General features: G+C 45.4%; 1 protein-coding gene across 2 annotated transcripts in view; it reads right to left on the reverse strand.

The window, feature by feature from the left end:
* The window catches only part of IPMK (inositol polyphosphate multikinase), a 42,083-nt gene that overhangs the window by 17,883 nt on the left and 12,100 nt on the right, over positions 1 to 12,100 (reverse strand). For both annotated transcript variants that reach the window (XM_040071021.2, XM_058421516.1), the window contains exon 3: positions 2,702 to 2,798. In XM_040071021.2, coding sequence (XP_039926955.1) covers positions 2,702 to 2,798 — 97 coding nt within the window. The remainder of the gene's footprint in view (positions 1 to 2,701; positions 2,799 to 12,100) is intronic.

Genomic DNA, 12,100 nt, shown 5'->3' on the forward strand with positions numbered 1-12,100 from the left:
TACATATACAACTCTCACCTCCAGCAGTTACCCCTATGATACCTCCAAGCACTTGCCATCTAAAACTAGATTAAATTAAACCCCCCCACAGAGAGAATTCATTAAGATTTTTATATTAAAACTTTTTTTTAGGTAGTCTTGACCATACATTTCAAGGATTTAAATAAAGCATTCATCAGAGACTTGCCCTGCCCTTTTCTATTTACCAGTGGCAGGAAGGTGTGTCTTAACAGATTATTTACATATTTTTTACAGTCCCAAAGGAGATAAACCAGAAGACCACCAAAATTCAGCAAGTATCCATGGCATGAACCACTGCAGACTGCAGCAAAAACATGCCAGTGCATTCAGTCCCCACTGGAGACAGAAGAGGCAAAATCACTTAAGGCATCTGATTCTTTTTTGTAACTTAGGAGACATCTCTCAAAACACAGGAATAAGCAGGGAAGAGCCTCAATTGCCCCCAGCAACAAAGGAAGACAAGAAAGGTTTGAGGCTGGGTTATATTTATCTATGCTGTTCTCAGGTTAGGCAACAAAATTAGCTAACAGATGAAATGAGCAGCAGTGAAGTTACCTAAAAACAAAAAGCACGGGCAACAACAAGGCAGCCAGAGTCAGAAAATTCAGCAGCAGGTGGCTCCTTCATCTTTATAACAACTTTTCCACTGCTTTGTGAATAAACTCCAAATACCCACAATGCTACTGAAACTATATTTCAAATCCAAGCCTTTTTAGATGGGCTTAGGAAAACAGCTCCATTTCCTCTGCAGCAGCACTAGGTATGTGATTTCAGCAGAACTTGAGCTATTTTACAAATTGTATTGATACTGGGAGTCCATCTTTTCTGTCACATTTCCTATATGCTCATTTACACTTCGTACTTTTCACCCTTTTCAGCTAGCAATTGCATCCACTTATCTATTTTTCCAGCAGAGAATGCTGGTTCTTTTCCCTAAATATTTGTCTAAGGGAATAAATTATGCTCCTCACCTTACAAACTGCAGTTCCTGCTTACCTGTCACATGGAAACTCAGTTAAGAAATCAAGTTAAAAGCAGATCAAGTTTTGTTTTTTCGGAAGTCACCTATGACCAATTTAGTAACAATAGGAATACTGGCTTCACTGCTACTGGGATCACTATGGAGCTGTGATTCCAGAGCCTGCAGAGCAGCGATTGCCAAGGGAAAGGTCAGGCTTCCAATGTCAAGGCTACAAGCAAACCTACAAATATATCTTCAATCTACATTTAGGAAAAAGATACACACACACTCTGCTAAGCTCTATCAACTCCAGACACTTTGATTTCTATCACTACACAAAGCTCATTAATACTACAGATAACAGAGTTGGCAGCACAGTGTTTTGGTTGAACGGTGGCCACAGCTTTCTATGAAGAGGATGCATGATAGTGCACAGCCTTTTCAAGAAGCAAAACAAACAAAATCAAAAGTTTCTCCTCCTTTAAAGTTATTCCTATTGCCTGTGCCTGAATGACTGGTGGTGACTCTCCAAAATCCAGCCCCATGGTGTACAGTGCTTTTGAACCCCCAAAGCAAAGGAGCAGTGTGTCCAATTACTGTCTCTTGGTTAGACCACAGATTTTCACATCTTAAGATCATACTGCAAATAGAAAAAAATTATTTGGAATTGAGAGGGAAGATTAAGTGAAATCCATGACACATTAAATTGTGAGGGAAGGAAAAAGATAGCTCTTGTAGAGCTATTTGAGTTAGTGCCAAACAGGAAAGCAGAAGGTAAATCTGAGCTAAGAAACTGCTGGCACTACCACAATCTTTTTTTTCTTTTTTTTCCTGTAGACAGTACACCATGTCTTGGGATGCTGTCTCACTACTTTTTCAGAAAACAAGTCTATCAAGTGACAGCATAAGCAGAAGACAGTTATTTTAAAGGAGCACGGCATCTAGTTTGGTGCCCATGTATTCAAATAGTCTCCATGGCATCCCTTTGTTTCTGTGTGTTCCAGAAGTTCCATGTCCCCAGTGTGAATTAGAAGAGTCCCCAGAAGAAAACCTAGTTTCTAATACAACAATATCTCTTTTCTCTTGAAGAGACAATATTCCAAGTGTTCTACCAAAACACCCTTTTCTTCCTGACTCTGTTATACAAACAGAAATTTTAAGACACTAGATCTTTGTTTCATTCAAACCAGTAACAGAGGATGACAAGCGAAACTCCCCACCGTGGCACCTGCTGAAATAAGTGCTTTGGGTGGTAAGGCACAGTGGTGGGATCCAACCTCTGGAGACACAGCAGCAGATTCCAGTATGAATGCTTCCTCAGCCCCAGAGGAAGTTTTAAATTTAAATTTTCATTTAAATACTTTCTCCCAACCCCACAAAGTGCTTTGAACACCTGGCTGGATGTAACCATGCAACCAGCCCACTCCTCCTCCACGACCCCACCCAGAGCAGGAGGCTCTGGGGCAATGGGCATCAGGCCCAGCTACGCAGGAAACCTTGGCTGTACAAACAGCCACACCCCCATCTTCCCTGGGAGGAAGATTCCAAAGACCTAAACCTGTCACAGGAATGCAAACTGGAACCAGTTGTTAGAGGGAACATCAGTGGGTTCCAAAACAAGTCAAAAAAAAAAATCTCATGGAGCTCACAACTGCCAAAAATTAGTCTCCAGAAATTTTTTCAGGAGGTTTGGATTAAGAGATAAAATTAGAACAGTACCATTTGGTGCAGTAGGTGGTGACCAGACACCGAAGTATTTTGGCAGATATTCCCGCAGCTCCAGAAGAATGCTGTCGCAACAGTCGGAGTCATAAACCTGAAATAAAATAGGAAGGGTTGGAGAGATCATCATTTTAAACATTCATTTTTGCTGGTGGGGGAGTGAACAAGTAGCTGCATGGTACCTGGTAGCCGTGTGGGGCTAAACCACGACAATTTCCAATTGTCCCGTAATTATACTTTCTTAGAGTCTGTTTTTGTAAGTCTAAGATATTTACCATACATTTAAAAAGCATACAAAATGAAGACGATAATTATCACAATCAAACATAAATCAGTGGCATACTTTCTTCCAAATTTTAAAGTGGCGATGCACCAACCCAAAGCACAATTTATGGCTTAACCTGAATAAAAATCTAAACTGTAACTCTTAACTTCAAAGCCTAGCTATTGAAAAAGGTGTTCTCACATTTGCATTCAAGACTGAATAGGACTACTGCATCATATTATATATCCAAATCTTTTTAATTTATGTCAGGTAAAGTACAGAAGCTTAGACTAGATAGCATTTTCCCATCTCCTCCAAGACAATTCATGCTGTAGCTACATCACACAGACCATGCACAATTCAAATAGATTTCTTTTCATTTGCTTTAACACTTTCAACATTTTTTTTTTTTCAACTTCTGTAGGAATAAACAGTAACAGTTTGGAAACAGCAGTTGGCTTATATTCCTGAAGGAACAACTCTTTGCAGTTAGAATGAAGCTCTGGATAACATCTGCTATGGAACTGCACGACTGTTACCAGTTTGTGGCGTTGTTAAGAAGGTTCCAAAACCACTCCCTTGCCCGGATTTCCCCATCCCACCCAGTGATGTAGTTCCAGACACAGGGGATTGCCCATGCCACGCTTCCACATGCCTGGCATGTGAAAGATCTCCACCCACACCAGTACAGGGTACAAGGACTGTTACTGCATTTAGGAGCCATCTCATCCCACTGCCCACAGAGATCTCCCAGTTGTGCTGCCATCAGCCCTGCCACACAGCAACACGGATATTGGGCATGCCCTGGGCTCTGCCATCAGCCCTGCCACACAGCAACACGGATATTGGGCATGCCCTGGGCTCTGCCATCAGCCCTGCCACACAGCAACACCCGTGGATGCTGGGCATGCCCTTTGCTCTGCCATCAGCCCTGCCACACAGCAACACCCGTGGATATCGGGCATGCCCTGGGCTCTGCCATCAGCCCTGCCACACAGCAACACCCATGGATGCTGGGCATGCCCAGGGCTCTGCCATCAGCCCTGCCACACAGCAACACCCGTGGATGCTGGGCATGCCCTTTGCTCTGCCATCAGCCCTGCCACACAGCAACACCCATCCATGGATGCTGGGCATGCCCTGGGCTCTGCCATCAGCCCTGCCACACAGCAACACCCATGGATGCTGGGCATGCCCTGGGCTCTGCCATCAGCCCTGCCACACAGCAACACCCATGGATATTGGGCATGCCCTGGGCTCTGCCATCAGCCCTGCCACACAGCAACACCCATGGATATTGGGCATGCCCTGGGCCCTGCCATCAGCCCTGCCACACAGCAACACCCGTGGATGCTGGGCATGCCCTGGGCTCTGCCATCAGCCCTGCCACACAGCAACACCCGTGGATGCTGGGCATGCCCTGGGCTCTGCCATCAGCCCTGCCACACAGCAACACCCGTGGATGCTGGGCATGCCCTTTGCTCTGCCATCAGCCCTGCCACACAGCAACACCCATCCATGGATGCTGGGCATGCCCTGGGCTCTGCCATCAGCCCTGCCACACAGCAACACCCGTGGATATTGGGCATGCCCTGGGCTCTGCCATCAGCCCTGCCACACAGCAACACCCATGGATGCTGGGCATGCCCTGGGCTCTGCCATCAGCCCTGCCACACAGCAACACCCATGGATGCTGGGCATGCCCTGGGCTCTGCCATCAGCCCTGCCACACAGCAACACCCATCCATGGATGCTGGGCATGCCCTGGGCTCTGCCATCAGCCCTGCCACACAGCAACACCCGTGGATATCGGGCATGCCCTGGGCTCTGCCATCAGCCCTGCCACACAGCAACACCCGTGGATATTGGGCATGCCCTGGGCTCTGCCATCAGCCCTGCCACACAGCAACACCCATGGATGCTGGGCATGCCCTGGGCCCTGCCATCAGCCCTGCCACACAGCAACATCCATGGATGCTGGGCATGCCCAGGGCTCTGCCATCAGCCCTGCCACACAGCAACACCCGTGGATGCTGGGCATGCCCTGGGCTCTGCCATCAGCCCTGCCACACAGCAACACCCGTGGATGCTGGGCATGCCCAGAGCTCTGCCATCAGCCCTGCCACACAGCAACACCCGTGGATATTGGGCATGCCCTGGGCTCTGCCATCAGCCCTCCCACACAGCAACACCCGTGGATATTGGGCATGCCCTGGGCTCTGCCATCAGCCCTGCCACACAGCAACATCCATGGATATTGGGCATGCCCTGGGCTCTGCCATCAGCCCTGCCACACAGCAACACCCATGGATATTGGGCATGCCCAGGGCTCTGCCATCAGCCCTGCCACACAGCAACACCCGTGGATGCTGGGCATGCCCTGGGCCCTGCCATCAGCCCTGCCACACAGCAACACCCGTGGATGCTGGGCATGCCCAGGGCTCTGCTGTCACTGCAGTGCAGCCAGAGCCCACTGCAAACTTGGCAGCGAGGCAAAAAAAAGTCAGGTGTTAACAGCTCTGCAGACTTGGCTCAGCTCGTCGTGTCAGGCCACGTTCAACCACAGTGGGGGATGCCTGGCAACAGCAGCTACCAAGGGGAGGTAAAAGGAGGTATGCAAAATACGTGCCTGTAGTGCTGCTATGTTAATACAGCTAGGGAGGAAAAAAAATGGACCTGAAGTCCAGATGCTATTTCAGAGCATCGAGGCAAGCCTTGGCTATCCTCAGCAGGGCCAGTAACTTGAGACAGCGTCTCAGGCAGCAGCAGTGTTAAAATTAGTTAATGTGAGTTTGTCCTAAATTTAGGCTTCACTGCAGAAATCTCAAACTAGGTAAACTCAAATCACCAGTGCGCTTTTAACAGAGGGACTTCACCTCTAATGCAGGGCTGTCCTGGGCTTGCACCAGCCAGGGTTCTGACACCCTCACTGTTAGTGGGCAGTGATCAAGAGCATGATAAACCCAAGCTGACTATGCTAAGGGATTGAACTTGACCCTTCCTTTAACCAACTCACAGTATACACCCCATTTCAAAGATCCCAAGGGAAGGGCTGAATCCTGAAAGCTCAAACCACACAAATATGTGCACAGTGTATAGCAAAACTCCAGGGTACGCCCAACACCACACCCTCCACCACTGCGGTTGCTATCTAAGTACAGAGAAATTACTGGGTGGGTATCCTTCAAGTGACAGTGTCACATCAGAGGGCACTGACCTCTCTTCACCTGTCATGGTCTGACAAGCTGGCATGACCTCTGGGGATGACACAACTGTATGCCTAAGTCCAGTTTCCCTCCCATGTTAGCACAAGCTGGAATGCTGGTACATTGTGCTCTAAGATAAAAAACCTTACTTGCCCCTGTGATCAGTGTATTTACGCAACATTTCTCCACCGAGCCTCAGGGGTTGCCAGCAGAGGACACTGCTTTCTCCAGAACACTGCAGTGTAGTTTGATCTTACTCGTTTAAGGAAGAAGAGGAGCAGCTAAGGGTGGAAGAGAGGGGAAGATCAGTAGCAGGCAGATGCTGAGGCACAGATCTCTGCTCCCTCTGATAAGAGTTCAGCGTTCCCCACTGTACAGACAGCAGTTTCTGGGCCAGCACTCCAAGCACTGACTGGTGTCATTCCTTCATCCTGTATACAAGTAGTACAAACCCAAGTTTTGTTTACTGTGGCAGTCTATGATCATAGCACCTGACATCCAAGGCAGGGCATTCCACTGCTCCCAGCACTAATGCTCTTTTCCCAGATGAGTTTGGGGAGATCTGTACCTTTACATGGGAGCAAGTGCATAAATTTAGGTCAGGACCAAGAGGAGAGTGATGGAAACCAAAAGGGAAACAGCCAACAACGAGAAACACTGAATGCAACTGAAAAAACAAGCAAACATAGTAACTCATTTAATTAATTAATTAGCAAAAGATTCTGAGAAAGTGGAAATGTCAGGAGACTACTTTGGGGTTTTTTCTGAGAGACAGGACCCTTGACTTACTTTTTATCACCAACATTAGGCAATTAAACTCTGCAGCTTAGCAAGTAATTATGGGTATGCTCCTGCGTATTTCAAATAGCAGGATACAACCAAGATACTCAGATAGTTTATAATGAGGTGTAATAGCCCAAAGTCAAGACTAAACAGGTTAAAAGAGCTCCAGAAGTAGTATCTTCCAAGTAGTCTGTTCCTCAACACCCTGATAGAAAACATTTTAAATGGAGACAGGACTCCCAATAATGGATTTTTCAGTACCATCACTTCGACATAACAGAATTAAGTGCATTACCTCTGTCTCTCAAGAAGCTATCTTGCTCCCAGAACCAGTAAGAAACTCCCCTCATAAGTTTGACATAAAATAAGTGCCTTGTATATAGGTTATCTTAATACAGACCTCAGTCTTAGCCTGTAATCTATTTGCATGTCAAGCAAGAATAAGCACTCAATTAATAAAGATCAGAGGAAATCAATTGGTGTGGGCAAAGCAACAAAACCACACATTTCAGGAATTATGCTCATCCTATGCAGGACAGAACCACTTCTGCTCATTAGAACGGGGCCTCATAATCAGTAAACAGGTTACAGGCATTTCTTCTCATTTCATACAACCTGGTGGCAAGCTACAGAACACCAAAAATAAATGTAAACATGACAAAACCATCCCTAAAAGGGAATATACCATGCACCTCATGACCCAAAAGGTATTGCTACTAATGCTTCTGGAAGACTCATGAAAAATGCAGATTATCATTTGCCTCAGGAAGGAAAACCTTAATGAACAAATGATTAACAATATTCCAATTTTACTTCAAGAAACAATACTCCTTTTGTTTTAGTGTAACAGCAGAGGTCCATCTCTCCAGCAAACACTGACAAATACAAGCAATTTCTGTGTTAGTGTATGTAATACCTTTAACCAATAAATCCAGAAATGCAAAACCACTTTATGTCAGCTCAGCCTGGGGAGTAATCCTGTTACATATCACAGGCTAAATTATTCCACTAGCATGGACTGGAGACGTAAAATGTCTCCAGAAAAGCAAGTAAATAGGATGCTGACATTTGGAGGGCTCACAATATGACCATTACAAATTACAGCCACTAACTCATAGAAGGAATATGCTCCAGGTATGTTCTGTGGCAGCTCAGAGAGTCTAATAGACACCATGAAGTCATAATTTCCAGTCATGCAGGAATTTTTAGTTCCGAGGCAAATTTACCATTGCTAAATTTTTAATCCAAAGTACACTCTGGGGTTTCTTCTAACAGATTCATCTGCTTTTAATGCAAACAGACGCTGCTTTGGACAATGGGAATGTTCTTTTCCTTATTTAAAACACAACATTCAGAGTTTTTTTCCTAGCTAATGACCTAAATGATAGAGAGAGGGTAAAGCAAGTGTTTAAATTTCAACAGGAAACTAGTTCTGGCAGTCTGTCTTCAAATGTGCTGATGAAAAAATACCACTTTGACAGAAAAGTAATCTACAGAGAACCCTCTAAAGTACATTCAGGAGTTAGTTCAAAAGAATGTGTCTTTTAAAGCTATCTGAGTAGGAAACTTTAAATGTCAGAGGGGGCATATCAGTGTGAAGCATCACCTTCCTTTGCAATAGGGGCAGCTATGATACACTGGCCCTAAAGGCAGCAGCACTACAGCCTGCAGAGTCTCACATACACAGCCAGCTGCCAACATCAGGCAGAGAATTCACTGTCCATTGTGGGATTTGAGAATTCTTTTGAGCAGCTAATGCAGCTAAGTCATGCACTTAAATTAGCAAATCAAGATTTACAGGTGCTAGGGCAACCTTAATTCCCTCTTCCATTGGGTATGCAGTATATCACAGACCTTAATTCCCTGAGTATACACTGCATTTCCCTTGGGACTCTTACATCAGCCAGTTACACCAGGCAAGTGCAAGGGTCAAAAAACTGAGGTTGAAACAGCAGGTGTGATTTTAGCAATTCATACCTGCTTGGTTCTATGACTCAGACAGCCCTGTTTGGGTTTTTTTTTTTGAAGTGGTACCATCATGATTTGAGTCGTGTGCCCACAGAATCTGCTTCCACAAAAATGACTGGCATTGAGCCAGCTCTGCTTATACTCAAAATTTCATACCACAATAACTTCAGAAGTTATATATTTGTGAATGTTTTTATACTAAATGCTATTATACCAAATTGCTTAATTTAATATGCAGCCATATTAATGAGATTGCAATCATTTTCACTGAAAATATGTACAGAAAGAAAAAGTGTTTAAAACAAATGAGGATCTATTCCCACAATCTGATCACATAAACGGATTTTCAAGTAAAGATGGCACACACTTTTGACAAAGTCAAAGGTCTTTCAGGAGTCAGGCAAAAAACCTCCACATTACAGTAAGGGGTTAGCCATCTTACCTTCCAAAAAATGAAGGCTGTGAAAATAAGCCCCAAAGATCTCACAAAGAGACACTTATTTTGTGACATGTATCAACAAGTCAAATTCTAACAATGCCCAAAAACCAGCAGGTTTCATTCCATCCACTTCCACGTTTTAGACAGTCCAGTTTAGGCTTGACCCTAGCAAGATCTGAAGCCCCAGCCACGGAAACATTTTTAAAAGAGGCAAAGCAAACTCTAACCTATTTTGAGGGTGTGGTAGAGCTTTAAAACTTCAGTAGCCAAGAGAAACACCCAAAAGGCTGTGGTCAGGCACAGCCACCAGCAGCAACACTAAACAAATACCACAGCCCAGCTGAAAGTGAGAGCCACAGGCACCATCTGCAGCAAATTGCTCCAAAATGGTCAGAGCTAAGTTGGGTAGAGACAGATCCCCCAGTTCCTCTTTCTTTCCAATAACTGCTTCCTACAGAGGCAAGGCAGTAAAGGATTTTCAAAGACGTAAGCAGGCATTTAGCCACGCCCCATCACAACTAAAAACGGTCCACAAGACAGCAAACTCCCATCTAATCTTTCATCCCACAAGATTTCTGGGCAACTAAGGATTAACAGCTAACCAAGCTGAGGTTGCTTACTCTACCCACACTTCCCTACAATTTCTGCAAGTCACTCCACTGAGCATGGAGTAGGGTAGTAGACATGTAAGAGCCTTCGTTGTCAAAATTGCAAAATTACAGATCATCTTTCACCACCAACCTCTTTCCTTAGACCTGAGCTTTCTCTTGCCCTTCATCCTCTCCTGTGTTCACAACTCACTATCACAGTCAGGTATTATGTTCAGCTTCAATTGCTAGGAGCTGGAGTCTTCAATGAACTTGAGAGCACTCTGAAGTCAAAGACAATTCTTAAAGATACTCAGGAAAATGTAGGGGTTGTTACCATCACAAATAGCTGTTATGCAGCCTCTTAAATGGGTTATGAGACTCTTAGGTGAATGGTCAAAAAATACACAGCTAATTGCATATCAAGGTCTCTACTCCTTAATTTAACCAGAATTCAGTCCAGTTACGTCAACATGCACGTACAACTAACTGGAGCAGAATTCACATTAGGTACTCTCCACTAGAGGCCAAAATAAAGAGAACACAACTAAAAAAATGGTTAAGACACACCTGATAAGGACCTTTCAATTTTAATACACTAAATATTTCTCCCATTCTTATTTTTCCTTTCTTCTTTGACAACACACCCAACAGAGCAGGAGAGATGCTGACCTGAAGTTACCCACTGCAAAACTCAAGCTACCAGCAGGCAGAAAGATCCAGTAGATTTCAAGGCAGAAAGTCAAGTACTGCTCCCCTGCAGAAGTACTGTACAACCAGTTTTCTCATCTATCTTCACAAGTGCTGTGCCAAAAGGCAGCTCTGTTACTGCAATGCACAGGAATATTGCTTGGGATTTTGAGGGGAGACACAGACCCAGTAAGAAACCACCAACACATCCAAGCTCACAGACCCAAAAGCGAGTTAGGCAAAGCCAGCAGCCAGAGTGTTTTAATGCAAAATCTCCGCCCCAAGAATAACTGAAGCAGCTCTAACTACTCAAGCTTGAATTATCACTGGAATAACTGAAAGTGGAATGGTAGGACAATACAACAAAAGGGAAAAGAGGCTAGTATGGCTGTCCCACTTTCTGAGAACATTCAGCCTTTCTCTTTCTTTTTCCCAGAAAGCAATCTGCTCCCAGCTGAATATTTACACAGAGGAGTGGGAGAGAACAAGAGCTGGGAGGAATCCTGAAGCACTTTCACTTAAATAAGCAAAATTAAATTTTACATTTCAAAGAGACAGAAATGGGAACCAAGTCCTGACAGACGTATGTTGGCTTGTTTTTCCTAGGACTGCAAGAGGCAGGTATGTTATTTGGAGCCATAACATGGCAACGCCGCCAGAACCAGCTATGACAATTCTGATGTACAGTAAGCATGGGAAAAAAAAAACAAAAAAACTATCTACTGGAAGCTGTCCATGCTGCAGGAGCCCATAGAAGGAATGTACTGCAGCAATTACCACGCTGGGGCAGACTGATGGTAGTTCAGTCACTGAGAGACAGCACTAGCACAGTCCCACACACACTTCCATGCCCTCCCCAGCAGCAGTGACAGCATACAGCTGGTCCCACAGCCTCCTGAGCACCTTAGGCTGGCTCACTGTCCATGTGCCAGGCCAAGGCACTCCATCTGAACTGCCATTTGTAGAACTGCAGAACCACAGGATGCTCAGGGCTGGAAAGAACCCAAAGATCATGTAGACCCAAACCCCCAGCCACAGGTAGGACACTAGATCAGGTCGCTCAAGGCCTTGTCCAACCTGTCCTTGAACATTGCCAGGTTTGGAAAAGCCACAACCTCCCTGCACAACCTGTTCCCCCATGCAGGGTGTCTCTGGTTACCTTGAGGCTCCTTGAGACACTGGAAAGTGCTGTGAGGTCCCCACACAACCTTGTCTTCTCCAAGCTGAACAGCCCCAACTCTCTCAACCTGTCTTCACAGGAGGTGCTCCAATCCCCTCAGCAACTTCATGTCCTTCTTATGCTGGGGACACCAGAACTGTGTGCAGCCTCCAGGTGAGGAGAGAGCAGAGCAGAGGGGGAGAATCCCCTCCCCCAACCTGCTGGCCACACCCTGGATGCAGCCTAGGATTCCACTGGCTTTCAGGGCTGGGAGCACTCACTGCCTGCTCATGGTGACT

Source organism: Hirundo rustica, chromosome 8 (genome assembly GCF_015227805.2).
Source record: "Hirundo rustica isolate bHirRus1 chromosome 8, bHirRus1.pri.v3, whole genome shotgun sequence".
Classification (NCBI taxonomy): Eukaryota; Metazoa; Chordata; class Aves; order Passeriformes; family Hirundinidae; genus Hirundo; species Hirundo rustica.